At 43.4% G+C, this 27,352-nt stretch overlaps 4 protein-coding genes, 1 long non-coding RNA gene and 9 other non-coding genes across 18 annotated transcripts; 2 read left to right on the forward strand and 12 right to left on the reverse strand.

Annotated features, from left to right (window-relative positions):
* Positions 1 to 228: 228 nt before the first annotated feature.
* On the reverse strand, positions 229 to 3,272 carry surf6 (surfeit 6). Its single transcript, XM_056431790.1, has 4 exons — positions 3,072 to 3,272; positions 2,029 to 2,214; positions 1,868 to 1,938; positions 229 to 1,081 (listed from the first exon to the last, which is right to left on the reverse strand). Exons 1-4 carry the CDS (start codon positions 3,160 to 3,162, stop codon positions 383 to 385), a joined length of 1,047 nt encoding a protein of 348 aa, XP_056287765.1. The 5' UTR covers positions 3,163 to 3,272; the 3' UTR covers positions 229 to 382.
* Positions 3,273 to 3,346: 74 nt separating this feature from the next.
* On the forward strand, positions 3,347 to 5,995 carry LOC130204849 (surfeit locus protein 1). Its single transcript, XM_056431791.1, has 9 exons — positions 3,347 to 3,478; positions 3,635 to 3,701; positions 3,925 to 4,052; positions 4,152 to 4,234; positions 4,605 to 4,796; positions 4,866 to 4,938; positions 5,337 to 5,499; positions 5,613 to 5,694; positions 5,774 to 5,995. The coding sequence occupies exons 1-9, from the start codon at positions 3,416 to 3,418 to the stop codon at positions 5,838 to 5,840; spliced, it is 918 nt and encodes a 305-aa protein (XP_056287766.1). The 5' UTR covers positions 3,347 to 3,415; the 3' UTR covers positions 5,841 to 5,995.
* Positions 5,996 to 6,434: 439 nt separating this feature from the next.
* Positions 6,435 to 7,470, reverse strand: LOC130204855 (uncharacterized). Its single transcript, XR_008833803.1, has 3 exons — positions 7,093 to 7,470; positions 6,774 to 6,870; positions 6,435 to 6,591 (listed from the first exon to the last, which is right to left on the reverse strand). It is a non-coding gene; the product is annotated as an uncharacterized LOC130204855 (long non-coding RNA).
* LOC130205846 (small nucleolar RNA SNORD24) lies at positions 6,658 to 6,732 on the reverse strand. The gene has a single exon (XR_008833989.1). It is a non-coding gene; the product is annotated as a small nucleolar RNA SNORD24 (small nucleolar RNA).
* LOC130205859 (small nucleolar RNA SNORD36) lies at positions 6,962 to 7,037 on the reverse strand. The gene has a single exon (XR_008834000.1). It is a non-coding gene; the product is annotated as a small nucleolar RNA SNORD36 (small nucleolar RNA).
* Positions 7,370 to 7,444, reverse strand: LOC130205845 (small nucleolar RNA SNORD24). Its single transcript, XR_008833988.1, has one exon. It is a non-coding gene; the product is annotated as a small nucleolar RNA SNORD24 (small nucleolar RNA).
* A 198-nt stretch (positions 7,471 to 7,668) lies between the features above and the next one.
* On the reverse strand, positions 7,669 to 7,744 carry LOC130205843 (small nucleolar RNA SNORD36). Its single transcript, XR_008833986.1, has one exon. It is a non-coding gene; the product is annotated as a small nucleolar RNA SNORD36 (small nucleolar RNA).
* An 832-nt stretch (positions 7,745 to 8,576) lies between these two features.
* rpl7a (ribosomal protein L7a) lies at positions 8,577 to 11,264 on the reverse strand. The gene is made up of 8 exons (XM_056431797.1): positions 11,247 to 11,264; positions 10,455 to 10,575; positions 10,126 to 10,275; positions 9,750 to 9,890; positions 9,424 to 9,503; positions 9,060 to 9,190; positions 8,828 to 8,897; positions 8,577 to 8,715 (listed from the first exon to the last, which is right to left on the reverse strand). Exons 1-8 carry the CDS (start codon positions 11,247 to 11,249, stop codon positions 8,611 to 8,613), a joined length of 801 nt encoding a protein of 266 aa, XP_056287772.1. The 5' UTR covers positions 11,250 to 11,264; the 3' UTR covers positions 8,577 to 8,610.
* Positions 9,288 to 9,363, reverse strand: LOC130205841 (small nucleolar RNA SNORD36). The gene has a single exon (XR_008833984.1). It is a non-coding gene; the product is annotated as a small nucleolar RNA SNORD36 (small nucleolar RNA).
* On the reverse strand, positions 9,587 to 9,655 carry LOC130205844 (small nucleolar RNA SNORD36). The gene has a single exon (XR_008833987.1). It is a non-coding gene; the product is annotated as a small nucleolar RNA SNORD36 (small nucleolar RNA).
* LOC130205848 (small nucleolar RNA SNORD24) lies at positions 9,995 to 10,063 on the reverse strand. Its single transcript, XR_008833991.1, has one exon. It is a non-coding gene; the product is annotated as a small nucleolar RNA SNORD24 (small nucleolar RNA).
* LOC130205847 (small nucleolar RNA SNORD24) lies at positions 10,339 to 10,413 on the reverse strand. The gene has a single exon (XR_008833990.1). It is a non-coding gene; the product is annotated as a small nucleolar RNA SNORD24 (small nucleolar RNA).
* Positions 10,671 to 10,746, reverse strand: LOC130205842 (small nucleolar RNA SNORD36). Its single transcript, XR_008833985.1, has one exon. It is a non-coding gene; the product is annotated as a small nucleolar RNA SNORD36 (small nucleolar RNA).
* Positions 11,265 to 11,693: 429 nt separating the features above from the next.
* usp20 (ubiquitin specific peptidase 20) lies at positions 11,694 to 27,097 on the forward strand. Of its 5 annotated transcripts, none has more exons than XM_056431792.1 (25): positions 11,694 to 13,164; positions 13,469 to 13,784; positions 14,023 to 14,076; positions 14,396 to 14,458; positions 14,551 to 14,694; positions 14,793 to 14,895; positions 15,032 to 15,101; positions 15,233 to 15,346; positions 15,439 to 15,538; positions 16,541 to 17,066; positions 17,161 to 17,310; positions 17,945 to 18,057; positions 18,431 to 18,603; positions 19,755 to 19,849; positions 19,955 to 19,988; positions 20,103 to 20,148; positions 20,258 to 20,438; positions 20,711 to 20,837; positions 20,929 to 21,098; positions 21,679 to 21,760; positions 22,527 to 22,635; positions 22,714 to 22,816; positions 22,900 to 22,968; positions 23,702 to 23,873; positions 24,146 to 27,097. In XM_056431792.1, the coding sequence occupies exons 2-24, from the start codon at positions 13,707 to 13,709 to the stop codon at positions 23,857 to 23,859; spliced, it is 2,862 nt and encodes a 953-aa protein (XP_056287767.1). In that variant the 5' UTR covers positions 11,694 to 13,164; positions 13,469 to 13,706; the 3' UTR covers positions 23,860 to 23,873; positions 24,146 to 27,097. The 5 variants fall into 5 exon arrangements, with proteins under 5 accessions (XP_056287767.1, XP_056287769.1, XP_056287768.1 ...); XM_056431794.1 differs by lacking the exon at positions 11,694 to 13,164 and having other exon boundaries at positions 13,274 to 13,565; positions 13,675 to 13,784; XM_056431793.1 differs by lacking the exon at positions 11,694 to 13,164 and having other exon boundaries at positions 13,274 to 13,565; positions 13,678 to 13,784.
* The last annotated feature ends 255 nt before the right edge of the window (positions 27,098 to 27,352 follow it).

Below are 27,352 nucleotides of genomic sequence, written 5' to 3' on the forward strand. Positions count from 1 at the left end.
ATTTTTTTCAATTTTCTTTTTTAATGAATTGTGTTAAATTCCCTCGGGAAGTCTGCATCTGACCCGAAAGGGCTCAACATGTCCGTCAGAAAGCTAAACCCGTAAAGTCTCCGAGGGTGGAGTCTGGAGATATTTGTATAGTTTGTCTCGTAGAACTGAAAGCAAATAAGCTTTTCCCTTAAACGACACGATAATTGATCAAATAAAAAAAATTCATGTCATTCGTGCTCATCATAAAAATCGCATTTTATTGACATTACACGCATCACGTTACTCCTCGAGACGGTACGAGCAACGCCGTCGCATCATGAAATGAAATAAAACTGCCAGAGAAGAAAAAAAACACATTCAAACATCGCCGACGATTTACGTTTTTCTTCTTCTACACATTTGCTCTTTTCAAGTCCTCGGGCAGCACCCTGCCCCTCTTCCTCAGCCTGTCCTTCTTCTTCTCCGTCTTCACCTTGGTGTGCTTCTGGATGTTCCTCCGCCTCTTGTCCTGGCGCCGCTGCATCTTGTCGACCACGTTCTCGCTGCGATCGCCCCACTCCTTCTGCCGCCGCTGGTGCCTCTTCTCCTTCTTCTTCAGCGACGACTGCAGCATGGCCTCGTCGTCTTTGATCTTGAGGCCCTCGGCCTTGTAGAGCACGTTGGTCCACTTCATCTTCTCCTCCAGCACGCGGGCCTTCTCCCCGTCCGTCTCCCGCAGCTCTTCCAGCTTCGCCTTGCGCGCCTCCACGCGGCCGAGCAGCTGCTTGTAGTTCTTCCCCACGAGCGGCGTCAGCTTGCCCTTCATGCTCAGCTTCTTGTTCTTCTTCTTCTGGATCTTGTCGACGTATCCCTTGTCCACCGTCTCCACCTTGTTGAACACGATGGCCGTCTCGTTTCTTTTGCTCGCGGCCGCCGGGGCGCGCTGCGCTTCCTTTTTCACCTCCGGCTGCTTCTGCTCCTCTTTGGCTTTTTCCTCGGCCGCCTTCTTCAGCTGGAACTCTTTCCTCTTCCTCTTCTTGCGCTCACGCTCCAGCTTTCTTTTCGCTCGCTTTGCCTGGACGGCCTCCGACGCCGAGTCCTTCGGGGCTCCCTGAGAAACAGACGAGTGCGACGTGTCAGTCCAACAATAACATTAACTAGGAGTTTAACGAAGCGCATAACTCGCTCCATCAGTAAATAAGAAAGTAACGTTTATTTATATGACACTTATCATAGACAACGGGTCACAAAATGCAGTAGTCAATAAAAGAACATTGGCAATAACAGGGGCCAAAATGACAACAGAAAATACGCTGTAAAAGATGGTGCAGTAAAAAACACAATCAAATAAGAAAAATGAATAAACAAAAAAGATCAGCAACAGCTTCACGTTGTCTATTTAAGTTGTTAAAGTGAGGAACATCTGATGAAAATAAAAAATGTTTTCATATTCACTGTAATGCTATTAACGAGTACATGTACTTGAAGTGGTATTGTCTCATCCCCAATAATAACGATCCAAGATTATGCAAATAACATTGAAATAAATGATCCCGTCCATTCACCTTAAAGCAAGTCATAATAATAATAATCATTAATTTTATATAGCGCTTCTCAAGGTACGCAAAGTCATAAGTGTCGTCGTTCCAGTCACCACGCAGACCGACTTCTTTCACGACACTTTCAACCCCCGAAGGACTCAGATCTCGCCTCGGGCACGATCAGCACCTCATTGTATAACATGTTATTCTATCCTTTAAAAAGTCAATAAATACATTGAACATTTTGAGTAAATAGAGACTGTTTTTTTAAAACCAAGTTTACCATCTCAGCACAACTGCAACCATGTTGGCTACATGGTCACTAAAAGAGAGCAGAGTTAACCTTCTTTCCGCACCTGCCCTCTGGACGCTTCGATCTTTTCATGAAGTCTCTTGCGTAGAAGATCGACTGCGGAGAAGTTGGACTCTACAGAAAAAAGAAAGATGAAAAAGTGACTGCGGGAACCGTATTTAGAAATAACCAATCAGGAAGAGACGGAGTGACGGGTGCACTCACCTCGAGGTGCAGTGATGCTCGGAGCTTTGGACCCGTTCACTTTGGGTGCCGCAGGAGAGGGGGGGGGCTTCTGTTGGGATTTAGGATTCGGTTTCTTCTCATCGGCGCCTTTCTCTTTAAAATGTTTCTTCTTACACTTTTTCTTCTTCTGTGGAGGACCGGTGTCACTTTTACCCTTGAAATACACTACACACAGATAAAGACACACAGATAAAGACATGCATTAGTGAGCATATATTTCATGGAAGTTTAAACAAAGGTCAATATTTGACTGCCAAATATCTGCATGCATCATAACTGTTCACACACAAGGGACGTAAACATCTTGAGGCAGAGGAAAATAAAATTATACTGTTCTTGGACGAAATGGGGGAAAGTAATCAGTAATCTTATTTACTCATTGTCTGAGATAAACGCCAAAAGGCAGCTAATATTGTGAGAGGTGAAGTCAGCTGATCGGACAACACGTCACACAAGCTAATGTGTTTCAAGCAGTTATAATTTAGGCGTTTGAGTCACTTAATAATGTTCAAACTGGTGATATATGGCGAAAGATGATTTTGATTATCAATAAATCTGTTTTTTCCCCTTTAATTTATTTGAGTGATTCCAATTTTTCACTTCCCTTAAAACCCTTTAGTGTGACGTTAAATCTCAAAAATACCCTCCCTCGAATTATATATATATATTTTTTTATCTCGGAATTTTAGTTTTTTTGTTAAGACTAACTGTATTAGTCTCAACCACAACATGTATACAAAAAATAGTGAAACACGTCACACTTCCCTGGAGTACAATGCTGTCAATTGAGCACCGCAAAAAAACAATAATATTCAATAAAACTAAACAATTTACAAAAGGTATTTCTGCTTCATAAATTAAGTTTGTGTCCATGGAATTGCATGTGACCCAGTGCAGCGCCTCCTTCGGCCAGCAGCGGAAATAACCACGTTTTATATGCCACCTATTGACTTTTAGCACTTTTCTACCACCAGGAACACACACCTACAGCTACATGAGCTAACGCGGCTAGCCGACATTACCGAACGGTTTCCTCTTCGGCTCCTGCTCATGTTGAGAAAACACTTTGCTGGCGAGCTTCTGGATGTACGAATCCCTGGAGGCGAGATCCATGTCGACAGCAGAACCGGTGTCCGCCACTTCCTTTTCTGATAAAGTCAGCTAAAACAGCCACTCGAGACAGGAGTGTACCGAGTCCACTAACATCAACACACTCGCATGAACACACGTGGGTGACGTCCCGGGGCGAAGCGCCCGCAAACCGGAAGTGGTAACACTAAAAGAGGTCCCCCTTCTGATAAGTTATGTAGTTGTTATGCGGTCGGTTGTCTCGCTCATTTTCGGTGCTCGTGCGTTTTGACTGAACATGTCGGCTTTAAAATTAGTGTTGGCTTATTCCTCCAAAGTGCTGACGACGCTGAAACAAAAGGTACGTGACGTGTTTCATGTGTGTGTGTTTGTGTGGGTGAGAAAGTCACTTTTCTGTGGTTGCACATCCCTGAGCAAATTTTCTGTTAATGCCTTTTTCTGTAATTGCATTTTCTGTTATTGCATTTTCTGTAATTGTATTTCTCTGTTATTGCAGTCGCACGTCACTTCCATCCAGAGGACTTTCGTCCTGACCAGACTGCCCCTCTCCAAACGCGCGGAAGGTAACACCTGTATTTAAAATAAATCAATAAAAGGCAATGCGCCATATCAATTAATAATCCTATGAAGAACATTACACGGCATACAATATGCTAATATTTTCAATGTCGAATTGTCTCTAGATTTGTGAATGAATAGGATCAATAGCCTGTCTTTGCTGTATACATGTCAGAAAGAGTTCTTGTCTCACGCCTCCATCGTGCTTTTCTTGTTGTGAATTCCCAGGTAAGTTCATCACCTTTGGGCGACAGTCGAGCTCCACAGCAGCCGGAGCGGAAAAGGCAGAAGACTCTTTCTTCAAATGGTTCCTGCTGCTCATCCCCGTCACCACCTTTGGCCTCGGCACGTGGCAGGTACCGCCTAACTGACTTTGTGTTTCCACATTTACCAAAATAAGATAGGTTCTTGCATAAGCTCTTGTTTGATGGACTCCCATGTTGTCTCCTGTGAAGGTGAAACGGCGTCAGTGGAAAATGCATCTGATCGACGAGCTGACGAGACTCACCACAGCAGAACCCATCCCTCTTCCTCTGGAGTACGTATTTAATAATCGATATACTCGTCACAATTCATTTTTATATGGGGCATATGGTCATATTGCATTCAATGCAGTTTATTTGATGTAGCCCAATATCATAAAATACTAATTTGCCCTAGCGCGCTTTACAATCTGTACACGTACGACATCCCTGTCCCAGGACATCACATCGGATCAGGAAAAACTCCCAAATACCTCTTTTAATTATGCTCTGATCTATTATGTGCTCCTGTATATGGGTGGTGACCCCGAGGTGCATTCGAGGTTTCATTCAAAGCACACAATGCTCTTTGTCCTTGTCTCCACATCCAACATCGGTATCTGTGTTATGAATGTTTGCATTGCCACTTTCCTCCCCGGATCGTAGTCCCAATGAGCTGAAAAGCCTGGAGTACCGGAGGGTGCGAGTGCGCGGGCGGTTCGACCACTCGCACGAGCTGTACGTTCTGCCGCGCTCGCCGGTCGACCCGGAGAGAGAGGCCAGAGAGGCGGGCAAGCTGGGGTCGAGCGGGGAGACCGGCGCCAACGTCATCACTCCGTTCCACTGCGCTGACCTCGGGTAGGACCGCATTCAAAGTATTGAGAAGTGCTCGCGGTCCTCTCTTACGTCCGCTGCCCTCCCCTGCAGCATCACCATCCTGGTGAACAGGGGATACGTCCCGAGGCAGAAGATAAGACCGGAGACCAGGATGAAGGGGCAGGTTCGTATTTCAAATGATGTCATCGCATCGCTGCCTCTTCATGAAGACGAGTCTACCGGTTTAAGGCCGCACGCGATGGGAGGCCCAAAGAAAAGAAATAAAGAATCGATGCAACAGAACGAGATATTTTTAATCTACACATGTGGATTACAATGCATCTTAATTTTTATTTTTTTAAATTAAGTATACAAGTTCTCTAACAGCTGTAAACTGACTTAGTTTCCATATTAACATGTGATCTTACCAGATAAGCTTTTTGTGGACATCAACATTTGATCGCAACTTATTTACTGTACATCTGATAGTATTACATCACATTTATATTTTGCCTCGGCGATAAACAACCACACAAAACTATTAGCACCATTTTATATGAAAGAAAAGCTTCTTCTGTTCAGGTGGAAGGGGAGGTGGAGGTGGTCGGGGTCGTTCGGCTGACGGAGCAACGCAAGCCCTTCGTACCGAACAACGACGTGGAGAGAAACCACTGGCATTACAGAGACCTGGAGGCCATGGGCGGCGTCACCGGAGCCCAGCCCATCTTCATCGATGCAGACTATCGTGAGTTCTCGTGAAACCCCAAAGTCCACAGAAAAGAACAGTTAACCCCACTTGTAATAACGGTAATGTTTGTGGTGGTGCACAAGTAAATTCATGTGTTTTGTATCACTCAGGGAGCACAACTCCTGGTGGACCAATAGGAGGACAGACCAGAGTCACCCTGAGGAACGAACACCTGCAGTACGTCGTAACGTGGTGGGTAGGACACCAAGTCACTCAATGGCCCGTCGCACGATGCATTTACTGAATTAATCAAGTTGTCTTTTCTCCAAAGGTACGGCCTGTGTGCAGCAACCTCCTACATGTGTTATGTAAAGTTCATCAAGAAGATTAAATTGTGATGTTGAATGAGTGACCCTAGATTGTATTTTGTTTTAAATATTAGCTAAAAACAGCTGATGCTCTTGATTTGTGCATTTTCTGCTCTGGCCTGCTGTTAATTCAGTGACACTTACGAGGTGGATTGTCGTTTGAGAGAATAAATGTATTTAAATTATTTGGGCCCCCGTCCTTTTTTTTAATTTTCAAACATTTCAAACTGATGCAGGTGACACATTCCTAAAATCTAACAAGTGTTAAATGCAGTGACAATCATTTGGATCTACAATTGAGTTTATAGAACCCAAAAGTCCAAATTAAACTCCATCAAAATGTGACTGCTCAACCAGCCTCGAGGAAGGGAACCAGTTACACCCTCCAAATCGAACAGTCTCATCGATCCCCGCCCTCGTAACTTAACTCTGAATTGCCCCCTGTAGCTAATTGCTAAATTAGTCACTTTACCTCCCCAGCTGCAGGAAGAGTACTGTATTGATTAAATTAGTAAGCCAAACAATTAAACATTACCAGACATCATTTTAGATAAATTTCTAGTTGAATTAATATTTAAAATAAAATAGCATTTATTTGTTGCACTAAAAAAAAAACAGCAGGTCTTTCAGGACATACTTTTTTTATTCCAAATAATTTAACCAAGCTTGGTGGCCAGTTCTTTGGCCTTCGCCAGCTCAGTGGTGGATCTGGGAGGATGTTGGCATCTCCTTTCCCAGCAGCCTCGGCTTCTTCTCCTGCTTGTGGGCTGAATATCTTGACCTGTGGGAACATACGATAAATTAGCATCTGATACCAAACTTGGGTATTTTCATTCTCTTATTGGTGTGCATCAGCGATCTTGGTGATTAAAGTTGTCATCAAATTTGTTAAGATAGCAAATATTCTTTATCATCATCTGCACCCTTACAAGTTCTCCCAGAATTCCAGCCAATGATACGTACCGATGCCAAAGTTCTTTGGCCTCTTCTCAAACAAGGGGTTGACTACTTTCTTGGCCACGGAAGGGGCCGGTGCCACCTTCTTCCCCGTTGCCTTAGGCTGTCAAGAAAACAGTTACAGTCAATATTAATGTTTAATTCTCAAGTTATTAACCTTTAGTATTGACAGACATTTATTTATGTTTGTGGTCTCTGCTCAGGGTTAAAAAGCTCATAAGTTTGATCAACACAGAGGATTCAGTCGAAGAAATTCAAACATCATTGCTAGAGACCACTTTAAATTCAACGGGGAAACATCCATTAAAAAAAATGCATCACTCACCTCAATTGGATCCACATCGTGGGCGATGATGACCAGCTGGGCTTTCTTGCTCTCCACCAGAGGAGACTGTGTTCACACCTGCAGTGAACTGGTTGATTGCAGGGGGGGACCTTCAGACGCTTGTAGAGGATGGCGCGCTGCCTCTGCAGGCGGATGTAACGAGGCCATTTCACAAAGCGGGTCAAGTCACGCTTGGGCTGAATATCTTGACCTGTGGGACAATAAGATAAATTAGTATCTGACATCAAATGTGGGTATTTTCATTCTCTTATTGGTGTGCATCAGCGATCTTGGTGATTAAAGTTGTCATCACATTTGTTAAGATAGCAAATATTCTTTATCATCATCTGCACCGGTACAAGTTCTCCCAGAATTCCAGCCAATGATACGTACCGATGCCGAAACTCTTTGGCCTCTTCTCAAACAAGGAGTTGACTACTTTTTCGTTAGAGGCCGGTGTTACCTTCTTCCTCTTTGCCGTCTTTCCTTTAGGCTGTCAAGAAAAGAGTTACAAAATAGTTAATTTAAGTTATTAACCTTTAGTATTGACAAAGACACGTATTTAGGTTTGTGGTCTCTGCTTAGGGTTAAAAAGCTCATACGTTTGATCAACACAGCGGATTCAGTCGAAGAAATTCATGCATCATTGCTAGAGACCACAAACTATACAATAGGGAAAATGTCACCAAAAATAAAGCATCACTCACCTCAACTGGCTCCACATCATGAGCGATGATGACCAGCTGGGCTTTCTTGCCCTCCAGATGACGGTGTTCACATCTGCAGAGAAAGACACATCACCATCTGCCCTGACAAACAACCTTCCTGAAATGCTCTTGATATTTTGGACGGCAGTCAGAATAAAGGAGTTTCTCCCAAGTCATCCACACACGGGGAGCTCACCTGCACGGAGGACAGGAAGCCTCTTGGTCAGGGTCTCCCTTTCCGGTCGTAGAATGCTCAGCTTCTTCTCTGGCCGGTACATGTGGGCCAGCTTGAGCAGCTGTGTGGCCGAGTGACCTTTTCACAAAGCGGGTCAAATAGCCGATTTACTTCATTTGAGCAGTTTTATGCTCGAGCCGGCTGCATTAAAATAAAGATTCTTAGCGAGTTCGATTGTTTTCCTGAAACTTGTTTCAGAGAATAAATGTACTGACTTACTTTGCCCCTTTAATGCTTTTGTATTTTGTTTTACACACGTTGTCAATTACAATTACACAAACTAATGTGGTGATGGGGAACACTTAATACACTTCCTAAAATCTAAGTGTTGTGCAGCTCGAGGCTAAGGGAACCTTACGTCCTCCAGATTAAACATCTGCAGCATCACTTCTCCTCCCCAGCTGCCAGAATACTGTATGGATTAAATTAGTCAGCCAAAAATCAAACATTTACAACTCTGTTGTAGATAAATCTTCAGTCGTATAGATTTCAAAATACAATACCATCGAGTGTTCCCCATATAATAAAAAACGACGAGTCTCTTTAAGGACATACATTTTTTTAATTCCAAACAATTTAACCAAGCTTGGTGGCCAGTTCCTTGGCCTTTGCCTTCTCCAGCTTTGCGATGCGGGCTGTGGATTTGGGGCCCATGATACCACCTCCCCAGTGACGACGGATCTGGAGGAAAAATATATATATACATTTCCAATGGTGCACTTTGTTCTTTTACATCTATAGTTAATTTTACTAAAGTGGAGGTAATTAGTAGTAAACTCAAATGAAGGCTCACCTCCTCATATCTGTCATTGTAGTTGGTCTTGATGGCTTCCACAAGCTTGGCAAGTGCACCCTTATCCTCACTAGGAGAGAACACAAATATTTATTAGTGCTTATAATATAGGAATTGTTGATTCAATATACAGTAAACGTTTAACAGGTGTAGATAAATGCATTTAGTTCGGCTGGAAACATGCTAGATCTCATGTCACTTTTCCACAGCTCAGTGTATATAAACTACTTACGGGTTGGTCTGTGTGAAGGCGACTGAAGTGCACGTCTTTCTGTGCACCAGTCTGCCCAGTCGAGCTTTGCCCTTGATGATGCAGTATGGGACGCCCATCTTGCGGCACAAAGCTGGCAAGAAGACGACGAGCTAGAAAAGCCAGGCAACCAGAGGAGAAAATATTAATATTCAATCAAGTTATTAACCTTTAGCATTGACAAAGAAATATTTATTTATGTTTGTGGTCTCTGCTCAGGGTTAAAAAGCTCATAAGTTTGATCAACACAGAGGATTCAGTCGAAGAAATTAATTCATCATTGCTAGAGACCACTTTATATTCAACCGGGAAAAATTCAGTAAAAAAAAAAAAATGCATCACTCACCTCAATTGGATCAACATCGTGGGCGATGATGACCAGCTGGGCTTTCTTGCTCTCCACCAGAGAGGTGACGGTGTTCACACCTGCAGAGAAAAGAACCACCACCGTCAACCCAGAAAAACATTCGCAAAAAACCCAAACATCTTATTGATATTATATTTTGGCCAATGCTCAGGGTTAAAAAGCTATAAATCATCACTGTGTTTCAGGTGAAGAAATTCTGTCATCATTGCAATAAAGCCAAGTTAGACGGGTCACATGATGGGATGTTCAACCCAGTCAGAATTAAAGGGGTTTCATCAACTCTGCTGTTCTTTCGTGTATCTCACCTGCACGGAGGACAGGGAGCCTCTTGGTCGGGGTATCTCCCTTTCCAGCAGCCTTCTGCTCAGCACGGGCCATCAGCCTCTGCTTCTTCTCCTGTTTCGTCTCTGGCCGGTACTTGTGGGCCAGCTTGAACAGCTGTGTGGCTGAGGAGAACATAGACAATATGAAGTAAACTACCCAACCGTGGCTACATGCAACAATTTCACTACAGCATGACAAGTAGTCAATATAAATATATTTAAAGAAATGCATCAGTGATCTTGGTGGGATGTCAGCACAGCGGTTCAGATAGAAAATATTCTTCACATCATCTGCAATGCCCTCATGGTACCAATACGGACCCAACAAGCCTTAAAGGCTGCAGCTTCCCTCACTCACCGGTCTGGCGGTCCAGAGCCTGGGTGAACTGGTTGATTGCAGGGGGAACCTTCAGACGCTTGTAGAGGATGGCGCGCTGCCTCTGCAGGCGGATGTAACGAGGCCATTTCACAAAGCGGGTCAAGTCACGCTTGGGCTGAATATCTTGACCTGTGGGACAAGATAAATTAGTATCTGACACCAAAAGTGGGTATTTTCATTCTCTTATTGGTGTGCATCAGCGATCTTGGTGATTAAAGTTGTCATCAAATTTGTTAAGATAGCAAATATTCTTTATCATCATCTGCATCGGTACAAGTTCTCCCAGAATTCCAGCCAATGATACGTACCGATGCCGAAGTTCTTTGGCCTCTTCTCAAACAAGGGGTTGACTACTTTCTTGGCCTCATACTTCTTGGCCACGGAAGGCGCCGGTGCCACCTTCTTCCCCTTTGCCTTTTTTCCCTTAGGCTGTCAAAAAAACAGGGTTACAGAAAATATTAATATTTAATCATCAAGTTATTAAACTTCAGTACTGACAAAAACATTTACTTATGTTTGTGGTCTCTGCTCAGGGGTAAAAAACTCGTAAGTTTGATCAACACAGAGGATTCAGTCGAAGAAATTCATACATCATTGCTAGAGACCACAAACTACTTCCACGAGCTGATCGGAAACCTAATAAATATGCATCTACAGCCACGAAGCATCACAATCGTAGATGTCAACAACAATACAATCTTAAGTATTTCTCAAGTAAGCTCCAGAGTTGGGTTTATCCCAAAGTAACACAACTAATATTTGCAGTGCTCAAACTTAACAGCATGCAGGAGCTTTAACACCCACTGCCCAGCATGGAAGTTGGCAGTGTCCAACATAAACTACTATACCCAAGACCATTTATTCTCAATGCATAGTTTAAAGCCGAGTAGTTGAAGCTAATAACACAGTAACTTTCCAAGGCAGTACATTGCATCGAGCTAGACAACTCTGCATATGCAGTTACCATGCTACACAGATCATTAATACTAACGTTATCATTAACTGGTTGTGCATAAAAAGGAAATATTGTTATTCCGACAAAAGTGGGCTAACAAAGACACCGAGAACGTGGGCTAAACTGTGAGCTAGCAGTACGTTACCATCTTAGCCGGAAGAAGCCATGTACGGGCCCAACAACTCCTCCATTGGGCTTAACCCCCTCGACACAAACACACCAATAGGCACATTTTACTTCAATTAGTTCGAATTTTAAATTAAATTTCGAGGCGTGTATTTGAAAGTCAGATTCGTGCTGAAAACACAGAATAAATAACGAGCCCGTGGTTCTGAAATCAAGCGTGTGCACCGACATTAGCTTTAGCTTCTGACGGGCAGTCCGACCGGCTAACCATCGGTCCACTCCGCCAAGTTTTTCCCCCCAAAAAGATAAAACATCGACGAAAAATATGGAGATAATATATATCGACAGGCTTCACGTAAGTCATACGTACAGTTTAAAGTGTAATAAAACGGATACATCAAAGGATGCAGACAGATACAACAGCTAGAAAAAAATCCGGAGAAGGATCAGCTGTACCCACCATGTCGGTTCAGGCTGAAAGGAAGACCGAGGGATTCTGGGTAACCTAAATACCGCGAGGCTTGAGTCGTGGTCACGTGGATCTTTATGCGTCGACCTGGAGTCAGCTGTTACCTAGGCTCGCATGCTACAGGGATGTAGTCTTACAATTCTAATTCTGACTCTGGATCAGTGTTAAAATATAATCTCTTCGACCGTCATACTCAATGGGACGTTAGTCGTATTGATTGTGTAGTAACTCAGAGGTGGAAGTACATTGACTAAAGTACGATATAATTTCGGGGTTCTTGTACTTTGTATATCATCATTTTGTTTATACTTATATTCCTAAATATTTCGGACAAAAATAATAATATATATGTTTTACTTTTAAACAATTTATGACAGCTTCAATTACTATAATAGTATAATAATAATAACGTATGCTGTTATATATACTTCATAAATCAGACACAAGTCAGATTGTTAATCATCAATAATGATATCCCATTGTAACCTATTAGCACCAAGACCAATGCATCGTTAATAAACATACTAATTATCAAGTTATATTATTTAGGTTTAGTTCTCAATTAAATTTGGGCCATTTCTCCGACTTCTTTCAAAAAATGACCACTAAAAATGGGGCTTATGTCTCAAAGATTTTATAAAATTCACTTATCAGCCCATCAGGAGATTAATTGTCTTTAAAAGAGTATGTTTGGACCTTTGTTAAACAGATGTTATGGTTGCAAACTTATTTAAAGATGTCATCAATGCCTTTACGGTTCTTATCTATGTGTTTAAGAAAAATATAAATATTTCCTTAATTTTCATAATTAATTATTTAACACGTGTTCTTCTCCAGATCAGGTTAAGCTTCAACTGTTATGACGCTGCTGCTTTAGGCTGCTAACTTCCGGTTGCTATGGAGAGGCTCAATATGTTTTATTCTTTCTTATATCGTAAGTTGTCAACAAATTGGCTGAATACATTGTAATACAGTGAAGCTAAAACACACATAGGCAACTTTATTGCTGTAATAAAATAGTAAAATAAAATAAAAAAGGTCAACTGGAATGAACGGAAATGACGTGCTCTGGTTCTGACGAGTCTTCTCCGATTGGGAGCGGCAGGGCTTTAAAAACATTCGTCTCAAACTGTCGATATATCCTTAAAGCATTGTTACTAGAAACAAATATCGCATGCGAATCAAATCAGGCCAGTGACACATAAATTGTAAACACTGTGAATATTCAACTGCCCCATTGTATTATTCCTTTTGTGCCACGATTCGCTGTTCTTCCAACTGTTGTCATCGGGGAACAATTTAAACGACGGACAGTAAGTACTACGTCACTTCCGTAAACAAGGACCGTAACCATCGATTTTAATGATTACTACTTGTTAAATAACCCGCAGCAGACACATGACAAAGATACATAAAATAATAACGTAGCCTACAAATACATAAAATAATAACTTAGCCTCCAAATATGGTAAGGTTGACGTCTCCGCGTTGTCTCCTCCTCCTCCAGCCCTGCGTCGTGGGCTGTGCGGTGAATGTGAGGGGTGGGTGGGGAGTTGTTTGGGGATGGTGGGCTTCGGTATCGCGTCTCTCTGCTCGGCTCCTCGACATCCTGTCCGCGTACTGTCATCCTGCCCGCATCCAGTTTCATGGATTGTTTCCCAAAAGAATGAGAAATAGCGATTGTCGTGCTTAAGTGCAATTCATAACCGACAGGATTTGTGTTGTTCTCTCTGAGCTTTTCGTTGGTAAACACAAGGCCTTTCTGTCGTTAGATTCCATGGCCATATGTGAGGGTGTTTCGTATGAAAAGATGACCTGGACACGGCAATACACAGCTGACTAATGCGGTCTATATCAGCCAGAGACGAGGTGCGTGTGACAGCTCGTGTGTCTGGGTCGAGATGTTAAAGCTAGCTCTAGCGACAAAAGCTTGGCATCTGTGTCACTACAGTTGTGTTACACTGCCTTGTTAAATTAGCAGACGTTCCCCCTCGATGAGAGTGAGTAGCTATGGCCGAACAAGAACTGTGTCCTCATCTGGATTCCATAGGAGAGGTAACCAAGGAGGACCTGCTGCACAAATCCAAGGTGGGTTTTCATTAATTTACTGGAAATGTCAAAGATGCCCATTCCAGGTCATTGGCTGTGTGTGCCATGTCCTACACGTCCCTCCAGGTTGTTGTAGCATCCTTATTAATGTAATAATTGTAACTCCCATGCATCAGGTCCCATGCATCAGGTCCCATGCATCAGCTCTCACTCTGTCGAGCGAACCAATGTGTTTGTGCATTCTCTTCTGATCCTTTCTATCCAATTCATGCTGCAGGGAACTTGCCAGTCTTGTGGAGCTGGAGGCCCAAACCTCTGGGCCTGTCTGCAGGTAGTGTCTTTTATTTAAAACCCTGTAAAAAAATGTTTTGAATCTCTGTACAAGTGTAATTGTGTAAATGATAACAACTGCAAGCGCAACTACTTCTGTATTATAGATAAGAAGGCGAGGTGACTGCTTTATAATAAATGATCATGTGGGGCATGAATATTCATATATAAACTCAGAAAGTTAAGCAAGACACAACATGGCGGTTGCAGAATCGATATGCTGGCGTGAAATTGATAATTTAATAGATGGAAAGAGAGACACTTTGATGCAACGTGTGATGCTTCAGAAGCCCGTCTAACACAGTGTCTCTGCTCTGTAGAGCGACTGCCCATATGTCGGTTGTGGAGAGTCCTCCTCCGATCACAGCACGCTGCATGTACAGGTAGAACCCCTCACACACTAAACACACCTGTCCATTTACCTCCTTGGCGTTCGGCGACGGGAGAGAAAACATTTCTGTTGTGTTCCCTGCAGGCGAAGAAGCATCACCTGACTGTGAACCTGACGACGTTCAGGATCTGGTGTTATGTGTGTGAGCGAGAGGTGTTTCTGGAGCACAGGCCCGCTCTGCTGCCGGGACCCGCTGCCCCCCACCGCCACTGTAAAGACACAGAGCAGGTACCACTTCACCTCCCACTTGGTCTCTGATTTAAATGAAGAAAACGTTCCGAACTCACCTTCTCACTTATAGTATCTATTCATCTTTTTTTTCATAGGAAGCAGCTCCTCAGACACTGGCCCATCCACTAAAAGGGGTACCAATTGCGGTTGCAGAAGTAGACGGTTCAGAGTCGGAGGAGGATGAGCTTAAACCCAGAGGTAGCACAAGTCCACTGTCGGCATTTCTTCTCCGAAAGCACACAGCACATGGATTTCTCAATTCGGTTGCTGTGAAAGTTTATTTTAAGAACCATGCAATTCGATCACAGTGTGGCTCTTGTTCTCTTGTCTGTAGGCTTGACAGGAATGAAAAATATCGGAAACTCCTGCTACATGAATGCGGCTCTTCAAGCCCTGTCGAACTGGTGAGGTCATTTACATTTGACCCGTTGCACATTGACAAAGATGCGTTTCCTGTTTCTATGTCTGTGGAGTTATTTCCCTTTGAGTTAAACAGTTGTGTTGATGTTATTTTTTCTCTCCCTTCCCTCCCCAGTCCTCCTCTCACTCAGTTCTTCCTGGACTGCAGTGGATTGGTCCGCACTGATAAGAAGCCCGCTCTCTGTCGGAGCTACCAGAAACTCATCTCAGAACTCTGGCATAAAAAACGGTAATAAACACGTAACTATTTCGTAATATGACCGAATGCAGCAACACTTTTCTGTACTAGTGGGTCATATATTAAACTAACTCCCCTCCCAGGCCCAGCTATGTCGTGCCTACCAGTCTGTCTCATGGCATCAAGCTCATAAACCCCATGTTTCGTGGTTATGCTCAGCAGGTAGGGGCAAGCACCCAGCAGGTAACTATGCCTGGCATCACTCGACAGCTTGACACGGTGTTGTGTTTTGTTTGTCAACGTTCTTCACACATTACCTAAAAGTGACTCTTTTTTTTTTGCTATCAACAATGTGTTATTGATAACCAATATAGTTTTTTGGGGGGGATTTTAGAATTTTTCTTACATTCTTAGGACCAGACAAAGCCACAGATGCTTTCATTACTCTCTATGTAGAAAACTAGGAGAGTATAAATATAATACTTTTTTGTTGTTGTAATAATGAATACTTGTGTTTGTACAGCTCAACCTCTGAGAGAGGCTTTGTCGTGTATTTCTTAAAAGAATAGTTTGGCATTTTGAGAAATGGACTGTTACTGTTATTATTGTTACTTTAATGCACAGAAGAAGTTAGCTTCTCTTGACAACTGAAGTTTTAGCTGTGGCAGAAGGTGGATACTATTTTCCAAAATGTCGAGCTGTTCCTTTAATTTTTAGAGGGACTACGTGATCCTATAGACATCCAGAACTAATTTTAATAATAATAATATCTCAACATCCCATCAAACTGCATGCAGAAACGTAAAAACAAAAAGCATCTGTGGCCTTTGTCTGTTTAAGGAAGACAAAATACACAAATCAAAACCCTGTCTGATTCTTTGTAAGACGTTGAATCTTCTATGTAATCCAGTTAAACATTTTTTTGTCATGCTTTATTCAGGCTCAGTGCATGTTTGATTGTGGGAAGTATCTAATTTTGTTGAATGGGGAATGCCATCAAAAAGCCTGTGAAATATTAATGAGTATTGCCTGTTTGTTATGGGTATGATATAAGGCTCATCTTTGTTCCACCTCTCACCAATATACACAACTTGCTTTTTTGTTGTAAATACAACATGTCTCCCAAATGTCTCTTTCCATGCTGCTGTCTTAAAATAGTCATGTTCTACTCTGCAAAGCTCCTTACCTCTGTGTATGCAGCTGCACTCTTTTGGGTGAATGCAATGCGCTTCTCTCTCGCTGCAGGACACCCAGGAGTTCCTGCGCTGTCTGATGGACCAGTTACACGAAGAGCTGAAGGAGCCTCTGACCGAATGCAACATGAGCCGGGAGGGAAGTGACGGCGAGGAGTCGAGAGACGGAGAACGCTCGCCGTCCGAGGAGGAATTCCTCTCCTGCGACTCCGGCTCCAGCAGCGGGGAGGGAGGCGGCGCCGGCGGCGGCGAGCCGCTCCTGCGGGACGCGTTCGACGGGGTCAGGTCGCCGGCGGGAGGGGTCGTGGACATCGGCACCGGCGCGGTGATCTCGGAGAAGGAGAGGCTGAAGGAAAGGAGGGTGTCTGGCTCGCCGCTCCACGGAGGCTCGCAAGAGATGGACGAGGACGCCGACGTCGACACGGCAGTTGAGGAGGGGGCTCCCGAGAGGAGAGAGGAAGAGGAGGAGGTAACACCGACCACAAACACCGAGGTCCAAAGCCAAGAGGACAACCAGTTATCGGACGCGGGGCAGGAGCAAGAGCACAGCAGCAGCAGCAGCAGCAGCAGCACCTCCGGTAGGCCAGCAGGATTAAAGAAAGGGGATTCTTCAACTCAACATCCCTGGCACGCGACTCTTTTGCCTCGACACTTTTTTTCTCTCGTTCCTAGAGCCAGACAATGAGGCGTCAATGAACCGGCCCCAGTCCACTCCCTGCAGCCCCGTGCGAACCCTTCAGGAGCTGCATCCTAAACTGTCCTCCAGTCCACCTCGCTCCAGCCCCCTCCGCTGTGCGGGGCCTCTGTACGCCTTCAAAAAAGGTAAAGAAAACATCCCAGAGTTCACTCTGTTGACACTCGGGGAGTTGTAGTTCTTTAACCCTGTGCCTCGGACATGTACGTGTGCACCACCAAGTCGTATGAGAGGAGTCAAGGTCACTTTAGGAGCCTCGAGAGACACGTCATGCAGGGTGCCTTTTGGTTCCGATGTGAATTTGATGAATCCACTGAGGGGTTTCTACGGTTTTACATATGCACAGGGTCCATACGGTCATGGGAAACCTGGAAAAGTCATTTCCAAGCCTGGAAAAGTCCTTTAAAAAAAAGAAGAGTTTTGGAAAGATCATGGAAATTAGTTTTATTCATATGTTCATTTACGCAGTTTGATTAAAAGAATAAACATTTATATACATATTTATTCTGAATAAAACTATTGTCTCTCATTCATTTGTGTCATTTAAGGTATATACTCGTGTATACATCGAGATTTCACAAGATGTTTGGTCATAGAAATTTAGTTTAAAGTAATGGAAAAGTCCTGGAAATCCACTGGTCAACATGTGTGTGAACCCTGTGTGCAGCGGGCCTCTTTTTTCATGTTCGCAGCCCCTCCGGTTCTTCAAGTTGCTGCCTCGTCATTCCCCTAATATTTTTTTCTCCGTCGTGAATCTTTCAGCTCAACTGCAGCTCGGCGCCCGAAAGAAGAAACAGTGTCTCTACCGCAGTGTGATCTCGGACGTCTTCGACGGCTCCATCCTCAGCCTGGTCCAGTGTTTGACCTGCGACAGGGTGAGGGTGCTCCACTTCGACACCAGGGGGCGCTACATGTTTAGTCTGAAAGGGAAGTTTAGCTGAAAGCATGTCTGAGTCATTTCCGTTTTTTTGTGGGGGGGATTAGAAAGAAACAAACATTTGCAAATGTGAGAATTTTAATTGAATAATTCACATTTTAAACTTTCATGCGATGAAATTATTTGGTGTGTCTGTTATTTGTTTGATTTACAAATGCCTTTAAAAATAAAAAATCGATGTTAAATGATTTATTTTAAATCTAAAATCACTCATCCACCACACACTTATTTGTTTAGACAACCCTCTATTTACATGATATAAACATGTGTTGTTTAAAGCTCTAACTGACGTCTCTCTGAATGTGTGGCAGGTCTCCACGACAGTGGAAACCTTCCAGGACTTGTCCCTCCCTATTCCCGGCAAGGAGGACTTGGCCAAGCTCCACTCCTCCATCCACCAGAACCTCCCCGTGAAGACGGGTGTGAGCCCCGACATTTACGGCTCGCAGGGCTGGGTCACCTTCATCATGGACTCCATACGCCGGTCAGTGGCCCCGCGTTTTAACACGCGGAGGAAAATGACGAGTCGGCGCGTTTGAGCGTTTTATTTTGTAGTCACGTTCTGACTCTGTTGTTAAGATGCAACTTGAGATTTTGCTTCACAAGTTCTGACTTATTGAGGGAGTTCCTCACGGAGAACGAAGGCAAGTGGAATCATGAGTTGTTTTCTTTTTCAGATAGTCCCGCTCACTTGACAGCTTGTGTATAAAGAGAAAAGAAGAAGAAAAAATGCACGTCTCTGAAAATTTAAATTAAAAGCGGCGAGACTTTAAGGCTTAGTGTTGGCTGTAAACGAATAATCAGCGACTTCAACTCGATGCAGACGAGGGCGTGCACGTATCGAGAGGCCGTGCGTGTTTGCTGCACATTGGGAGGTGGATGTGCAGAATGCTGCTCGTCACACGGAGCAGAGAGATGCCACAGCTGACTCACCTCAATGATGAATATCTTTCTTTGAAATATGTAGTGACAATAAGCCCCTGTTACTCATGTTTAATAGTGTGTGTATGTGTGTGTGTGTGTGGTTCATGCTGCTGGAGGGTCTTAAAGAGGTTATCAGTCCAGGACTCTTAAAAGACTGGAGGGGTGTTTTGTTTTTCTTCTTTTAAACATCGTTCGTGCAGAGCTTTTTTTTTTTTTTTTAAAGGAATGTAGAAATCAGTTCCTTTTGCCAAATGCATCTGCACATGTTACCCGCATTTATCATCTCACACATTGGGACAGAGATGCTGGAGACGGGCCTCGGCACGCTAGTTGCTCATCTTCCAGCGGTTCCCAGATTTCAAAAGCACGGTGACGTCGTTTGGTGAATCTACGGCTTTCTGAGGCAATAGATGGAGCGCCGGGGAAGGTGAGCTGTGTCGTCGAGCGCATGTTCCAACCCGACAATGACCACGGTGCCCATCGTCTGCTGCCTCTGGGTCTCACACACACACACACACGGTGCCCTTTCAACTCACTGCCACTAAAGACCCTCTCCGGAGCCGATGTCGCTCTAGGCGAGCAGTTCTGTCGGGAGTCGCGCAATTGTTCTAAGTCGGCGACCCACGCGAAGGTCATTGAGTCAGGATGAGCTCGGTGAGGGGGGGGGCAGACGATTCTGATTCCGTCTCTTTGTGTTCCGCCCGCGAACAGGTTCGTGGTCTCGTGTATCCCCACGTGGTTCTGGGGGCCCATGGTGACGCTGGAGGACTGCCTCGCCGCCTTCTTCGCCGCAGATGAGCTCAAAGGTAAACGGTGCCGCGTCGCGCTCGTCCACTACTAATCATCTCGCTTTTTAAATCTTCACAAAATGTGCATTTGTGTTATTTGTTTCTTTTTTTGTGTGTGCGCAGGGGACAACATGTACAGCTGTGAGCGATGTAAAAAGTGAGTATGTTGAGTGGACCCAGGCGTAGACGTGAAGTACAACTGGGCCGACGCATCAATTGAAGGCCATTTTTTCATTTAGTCTTTTTTTACACAGTATTTTGTTTTCTACAGGTTGAGAAATGGTGTCAAATATTGCAAAGTACTTAGACTTCCGGAGGTACACCATTTATTTCCTTTTTTATCTGATTTCCTTCTTGCTGCAGATAGCACGTTGAGTCTCGCTCGCGGTTTCCGGGGCTTCGTAACGGCGTGTGTGTTTGTGTTAGATCCTTTGCGTCCACCTGAAGCGCTTCCGGCACGAGGTCATGTACTCCTTCAAGATCAGCAGCCACGTGTCGTTCCCGCTGGAGGGCCTCGACATGCGGCCTTTCCTGGCCAAAGACAGTCCGTCCCAAGTCACCACTTATGACCTGCTGTCGGTCATCTGTCACCACGGCACTGCAGGAAGTACGACATTCAATTCAATTCAGTTTATGTCACCCAATATATCACATATTATGAATTTGCCTCAGCGGGCTTTACAATCTGTACACATACGACACCCCTGACCTTTGACCTCACATCGGATCAGGAAAAACTCCCAAGAAATAGAAAAAAAGAGTGAAGAAACCTTGATGACTTCACACGGGGTCCATTCAAATGTCATTTAAAAACACATTTCAGAGTTTAAATGTTCTCTCTCTCATTGCTTTTTTTCCTTTTTTCTTCTGCTGCTGCAGGCGGGCACTACATCGCTTACTGTCAGAACGTGATCAACGGCCAGTGGTACGAGTTTGACGACCAGTATGTGACGGAGATCCACGAGACGGTGGTGCAGAACGCAGAGGCCTATGTGTTGTTCTACAGGTAAGCGTGTCAAGGCCCCCGTAGAAAGCTCCGACGTCCGCCCCCAAATCTGTGTTTAACGACCGCGACGTCGTCCCCCGTGCTCGTGCAGGAAGAGTAGCGACGAGTCGGTGAGGGAGAGGCAGAAGGTTGTGGCTCTGGCCAACATGCGGGAGCCCAGCCTGCTGCAGTTCTACATCTCCAGAGAATGGCTGAACAAGTTCAACACCTTCGCCGAACCGGGGCCCATCGGCAACCACGCGTTCCTCTGTCGGCACGGAGGTGTGTGTTTTTAAAAGAGTGCCGCCTCGTCACACGCGCTGTGAAGGGAAACCTGAAACGAGGAGATGCTGTTGAGCTGCATTATGGGAGATCCAGTGTTTCTGGAACTAAGATTAGGGACTAAAAGTCACTTGTTATCGGGGGTTCCTCAGGTTCATTCTGACCATTTAAAACAAACACAAAAAGCTTACAGTGAGTCCTCTGATACAAATTAAATAAACTCACAGATGTTGATCATTAAGCTTTTCAAAGAGTTTTACGACAAGTCAACGCACACAAGTCATCCCCGTTGCTACTGACACTGATTTATTTCGCCAGCTGTTACATCGTGAAGGGTTCTCTCGTAACATTTCAGCTCTCAAAACAAATAATTCTTATCTAACTGGACATTTCTTTGAGAATTGTGAAGATCGTTGGCTCGTCTACTCCCCACCACAGGGATGAGGGAGCGGGGGGGGGGGGGTTGTCGGAGGAGAAAGAAGTCCAGTATATTGTTGGCATACTCACTGGTCTCCAGTACAAGCCTGAATAGGTCAAACAATGTGTGCTTTAACTTCAGTCCATTTGTATCTGTGTCCAGGGATCCCACCTAATAAATACCACTACATCGATGACCTGGTGGTGATTGTTCCTCAGAACGTGTGGGAGTACGTTTACAACAGGTAACTAGAATGGGCACTCGGTAGAGCGCATACCTTCGCATATCACAAGATTGGGCATTGAATTATGAACATTTTGGCATTAGTTGCATGCCAATTGGATAAGAATTGACCGCGCTATGGTAAAAATAAGATTTTGACCTTTTCATGACCTTGACCTTTGACACGATCGATCCCAAAATCTAATCAAATGGTCCCCGGATAATAACCAATCATCCCACCAAATTTCATGCGATTCGGTTTAATACTTTTTTAGTTATGCGAGTAACACGCATACAAAGAAATAAATACACGGCGATCAAAACATGTTTAATATATCCATATGGATCAAATGTGTAGGCAGTCACTCGTAGTATTTTAGATCAATGTATTTTGGGGTTTCACTGTATGTTTCATTCAGATTTGTTCATCAAAAAATAAAAACATAACCTCTATAATCTCCATTACCTGTCACACTACACATCATACAAAAGAAGTTAGCCGCTAGCGAGAGCACCTTACAGCTCAGGAGACCAAAATAGAGCTAAAAGGAGAGTGAATAGTGAAATGAAGAAATACATTAACCCTTTCAAGTTGGGGTTTCTGTAGCTCTCCAATGGCGTCATAAAAGAAAATTGTATCTGAACAGATCAGCGTGATGATTGTAAAGAAAGGCCTTAACTGAACGTCGATTGAGTGTTTTTTTCTTCTTAACGCATATGTTTACATCGTTACACCGATTACTATTTCAAGTGCCTTTTCTCATAAATGTTTCCGTTTCTGTCCTCAGCTTCGGAGGCGGCCCCGCAGTGAACCACCTGTACATGTGTGCCATCTGCCAGGTGGAGATCGAGGCTCTGGCTAAACGCAGGAAAACCGAAATAGACACCTTCATCAGGGTAAAAGCACCGGGCCGTGAACGCGTCTGCATGCTTCATGCTGGATGCTGAACGCGCTGCGTTCTCTCTCGTCCACAGCTGAACAAAGAGTTCCAGGCCGAAGAGGCTCCCACGGTGATCCTGTGCATCAGCATGCAGTGGTTCAGAGAGTGGGAGGGCTTCGTGAAGGGCAAAGACAACGGTGCGAACACGGCGGAGACATTTTACTTCATCGTCGTTCTGTCTTCACGCGAATATTTGCGTCTAATCTATTTGTTTTCTCAGAGCCGCCCGGTCCCATCGACAACAGTAGAATAGGAGTGATGAAAGGAGGGCACGTACAACCCAAGCAAGGTAAACCTCGGCACTGGTGGGAAATTTAATTCAGTTTATTTGTCAGGTTCTTGTGACGGGGTGAGGCTCAGGCACAGAGAGACAGGCTGGACGCAATATGAATAACAAAAAAAGCACTCTTTAATAAGGCAAAACAGTTTACAAAAAGCAAGGTCCAAAAGGGGCAGGCAGAGAATCCAGGTTCAGGGCAGGCCGGGTCAACAGGCAGAACCAGGAAAACGGACCGGACGACGGGAAAAGGTACACGGAACTATAGACGACAATCTGACAGGAGACGAGGGAAAGACTGACACAATATATAGGGGGGAAACACAGGTGTACGACATCAGACACTAACGAGACAAGTGGCTGAGGGCAGGTGCAGGGAATTAAACAATTAAGACAGAGAAGACACAGAGGAGACACAGGAGACACGGAACACAGGAGAAACAGAACAGGGTGTTACATTATTTTGTATATACAAATATCACAAATTTGCCTCAGAAAGCTTTCCAATCTGTACACATACGACACCCCTGACCTTTGACCTCACATCGGATCAGGAAAAACTCCCAAGAAATAGAAGAAAAAAATTCCACGATGAAAAATGGCAAAAGAAACCTTCAGGAGAGGAGGGTTGACAGAAGCAATAGATGTCATGTGACCAGAAGGAAGCATTCCAGAGTTACATAAAGTGGAAATGAAAAAAAGAAATGCAGTCAATAAACTATTTTACGTGCGTTTCCCTCCTCAGGGGCGGACTACGGTCAGATCTCGGAGGAGACGTGGCAATACTTGTTGGGTATTTATGCCGGAGGCCCCGAGATCGCAGTGAGACAAACCGTGGCTCCGGCCAACGTGGACAGCCTTCACGGAGAGAGGAAGATCGAGGCAGAAACCAGAGCACTTTGAGAGGGCAAAAAGAGGTAGGAATGTGTTCTCGTTGTGGGAGAATACCACAACCCCACATCCCCATGCACAGAGCTTCTTGCAATCGTTTAAATCAAATTTTTAGGTGATGTGTGGCTCTTTACTGGAAGCACTTCATCTCAGGAATTCCTTCTGGTCAGTCGAGAGTAAGACAGTCTGGCCAGGAATAATAGCGGCGTCCATTCAGAGAGGAAACAGCTGTGAATCCGATCCGGAATGTTTGAGCCGAGCGGCCCACTCAACATGTTCTTTTTTTCTTCATTTCCAGGTTCCTCTGATCGCCCTTTCCACTCCTGCCCTCGCGGGAAGCCGAGGAATTCGCACCTCGGTGAAGAAGCCTCGCCGCGAGCACTTTGTAAAAATGTAGCACGGCACTATTCCTGACGCCTGAAGAGGTCGAACCGGTACTTAAATATCACGTAGTTTATTTATTGAATAACTCTGATCCTTTCACGTTCTGGTGTAAGAGAATCTCTGGAGCTGTTTGTTGGTAGCTGTGGTTTTTCCAGTGGCTGCTGCAGGAGAACTGAGCCACTGTGTGATGTTTGGCTTAGAGCTTTTTGTTTACACGGCACACAGCGACACGTTGAGACGTCGAGCGAGAGGCCACACTCTTGCACCTACTACCTTAAATACACAGTGTAACCGAGCCCTCAGGAATGGAAGTCTTTTGTTTGGTTAAACTTTGGTATTTTTCAATTCCTAATTGACTAAGAGGACAATAATTTCTCGTGTTGAGTGCAAGCCGATTGGCACCATCATTAATGTCCTCTAAAAGTCACGAGATTCGGACACCACTACAAAATGAGCAAAATGTAAAGATTTTTTTTGTATTTCTCTGTAGGTGTCCTCTTCATAATGTTTTCAGACCCTTATTATACCAATAATCCATTCTTGAACGGAAATAAAATATGGGGAAATATGGTTACGGTTGAAAAAAAGGAAGAAGACCAAAGTAGACATCGTTACATTTGTTGAAACGGATGATCACAATATTCAAACAGGATTTTCCTAATAATAGCTCAGTCAGTTTGTAATTGTTCTGAAACGTCAGAGATGAATCCAAAAAGACCATTAATGCACTACCTGTTTAAACAAAGAGAGGGCGTTATTTCCAACATGTAGTCATCATTAGAAAAGAAAGAAATAATCTGATTTTATCACAAATAATTAGCACCACATGCAAACATCCACACGACAGTATAAGGTCATTTCTGATTACCGGTAGTATTTCATTTAAAGATATATTTTTTTGATTTCAGCATAATATCTTTATTGTGAGCCACTTGCTTCTAAAAAAAATATTTGTGCAAATGCAAACTGCCTTTTTTTGTTGAAGATGCCTTTTTAAATTGTTTGTAGAAAACAACTCCGACCACACAGGAAGTGATCGTCGACCCCTTCGTGTCAAAAAGAGATTAGATTGAGATAAACGGATAAACAAGAGTCTGCTGCAATATAACAAAACATTAAAGTCTGGCTTTTATTTGAAGCGGTCAGTTGATCAGAGCATATTATTTTTTAATCTAATAATTGTACCTTTGCAGCATAATCAATGAAGTGTAAGCGAGTGTGAAATGGTCTTTGACAAATGGCAGAACCGGTCGACGCTTATCTAAATAAAACATCCTCTTCTATCTCACTGAAGATAAATTACAACATTTTAAACTGAAAAGTTCTGCAATATCTTTCAACACGTTATGAGAAATGAAAGCCCAGCATCGAGTGAGAGCGAAACAAGATAACACGACTGCACATTTTTTACATTTTATTATTAAGAAATACAGATTTTGAAAGCCAAAACTAGAAAACCTTTTTTTCAAATATATATATATATATACAGTATATATAGTTTTATTACATTAAATTATTATTAGTTATATCTCAAAAGATATTGTGTTTATCCATTTATGAGAGTGATAGCATCTCAACGCCTATTTGTGAATGGAAAATAAAAATATAAGTAATTTCCAATGCCAAATTAATTTAAATAACAAAGAAAATTGAGTTTAATATTTAGCTGCCATGTGATTTTTCTGTATTATACTGATTCTGTCCTCTTATATATATTTTTTAGTGGCATTCAGGTATTGAGATCTGAAATATAGTCTAAATATAGCAAATATAATAATAATAATATATTTTTTTGTGGCATTCAGGCATTGAAATCTGAAATATAGTCTAAATATAGCAAATATAATAATAATAATATATTTTTAAGTGGCATTCAGGCATTGAAATCTGAAATATAGTCTAAATATAGCAAGTATAATAATAATAATAACTGAAGCTCTTAGAAATATGACGATGTCGTAATTGACGATCTGCAATAGAGTCATCGTACCTTTTCAATTCCGTGATGTAGCTTCATCACCAACAACTCTTTCACATTATCATTTGATACATTGTAAAAAAAAAGAAAGAAGATAATACCAGCTTCAAGTTTAAAGCTAATCATTTAACGCTAAGCCAGCAGGAAGTGAACCTTCTTGTAGTTTCCTGCCCTCTCAGATGAAAACATGGAGATCATCAAACCTCAGATCGCCGTCCTGAATATCCTGAAAGCCATTCAACACTAAACAAAAGGCAGCCATCTTTAATGCTTCTCCTTCCACTTGAACCGTTCCTCCTCGTACACCTCAAACATCAACGTCGTCTTTTACTCGAGACTTTTATTTGTCGATGTGACAAACGAGCAGAAATGTCTTGTTTTATTATGTTTTTGTATTCTTTGCACCAGTGTGTATCTGACCAGAGAGGATACTGATAATGTGTGTGTGTGTGTGTGTGTGTGCGCTGTTCAGATACTGTTTTGGAGAAAAAATAGGACAAATCTTTGTGCATTCTTGTGGTCAAAGAGGCACTGGACATCCATCAGGCTCCCAGCGGAGGCCGTGTGAAGACACCGGAGTGGTAATTGCTTTGTTGTCCCCGCCCAGGAGTTTGTTTACTTGTGTTGCAGCGTGCGCTGTCGCTATGCGTGTGAGATTTCCATTTCACAAGACGACACACACCAAGAGCTCCGCTGTGGTTGGACGCGGCGCGGCGGGAGCTCACTGACTCACTGACTCACTGCACCGCGCGCAGGTCGCCGTGGCCACCGACGCTTTGATGAAATGGGACTTCGGTCGTGGACCTCGATCCAAGGGGAAGTCTTCATGTCTGTATAAAGTGAATTACTCATGATTGTTACAATTATAAAAAATATCCGGGTCTTTGATTTGAAGTGTTTTTTTATTTGTTGTGATATAAATGTGAAAATCACAATTTTATTTGATAAAAAGTCCATAATTTCACAAGTTTGAAGACACTAAAATACAAAAGTGCCACAATTTAGTTTTTTTAATTGAAGGTCCATATTTGGGTTCAGGTGTGACATTTAAGACCACAGTTAAACAATGTAGGATGTGAAGCATCAAATTTGTTTGACCATTGTTTCATGTATGCAGTAACAATGTTATCTTTCACAAACACA

This window comes from Pseudoliparis swirei, chromosome 15 (assembly GCF_029220125.1).
Source record: "Pseudoliparis swirei isolate HS2019 ecotype Mariana Trench chromosome 15, NWPU_hadal_v1, whole genome shotgun sequence".
Classification (NCBI taxonomy): Eukaryota; Metazoa; Chordata; class Actinopteri; order Perciformes; family Liparidae; genus Pseudoliparis; species Pseudoliparis swirei.

What these genes read in the sequence shown, in the direction of transcription:
- rpl7a (XM_056431797.1), bottom strand. An exon ending in GCCTTCACACAGACCAACCC is followed by an intron (nt 8,898 to 9,059) that starts GTAAGTAGTTTA and finishes GTTCTCTCCTAG; the next exon opens with TGAGGATAAGGGTGCACTTG. An exon ending in ACAATGACAGATATGAGGAG is followed by an intron (nt 8,716 to 8,827) that starts GTGAGCCTTCAT and finishes TTTTTCCTCCAG; the next exon opens with ATCCGTCGTCACTGGGGAGG.
- usp20 (XM_056431792.1), top strand. Translation starts at nt 13,707, where the DNA reads ATGGCCGAACAAGAACTGTGTCCTCATCTGGATTCCATAGGAGAGGTA. An exon ending in AAATAGACACCTTCATCAGG is followed by an intron (nt 22,636 to 22,713) that starts GTAAAAGCACCG and finishes TCTCGTCCACAG; the next exon opens with CTGAACAAAGAGTTCCAGGC. An exon ending in GCACGTACAACCCAAGCAAG is followed by an intron (nt 22,969 to 23,701) that starts GTAAACCTCGGC and finishes TTCCCTCCTCAG; the next exon opens with GGGCGGACTACGGTCAGATC.
- LOC130204849 (XM_056431791.1), top strand. Translation starts at nt 3,416, where the DNA reads ATGTCGGCTTTAAAATTAGTGTTGGCTTATTCCTCCAAAGTGCTGACG. An exon ending in TTCCACTGCGCTGACCTCGG is followed by an intron (nt 4,797 to 4,865) that starts GTAGGACCGCAT and finishes CCTCCCCTGCAG; the next exon opens with CATCACCATCCTGGTGAACA. An exon ending in CTTCATCGATGCAGACTATC is followed by an intron (nt 5,500 to 5,612) that starts GTGAGTTCTCGT and finishes TGTATCACTCAG; the next exon opens with GGAGCACAACTCCTGGTGGA.
- surf6 (XM_056431790.1), bottom strand. Translation starts at nt 3,162, where the DNA reads ATGGATCTCGCCTCCAGGGATTCGTACATCCAGAAGCTCGCCAGCAAA. An exon ending in GAGCATCACTGCACCTCGAG is followed by an intron (nt 1,939 to 2,028) that starts GTGAGTGCACCC and finishes TTTTTTCTGTAG; the next exon opens with AGTCCAACTTCTCCGCAGTC. An exon ending in TCGAAGCGTCCAGAGGGCAG is followed by an intron (nt 1,082 to 1,867) that starts GTGCGGAAAGAA and finishes TCTGTTTCTCAG; the next exon opens with GGAGCCCCGAAGGACTCGGC.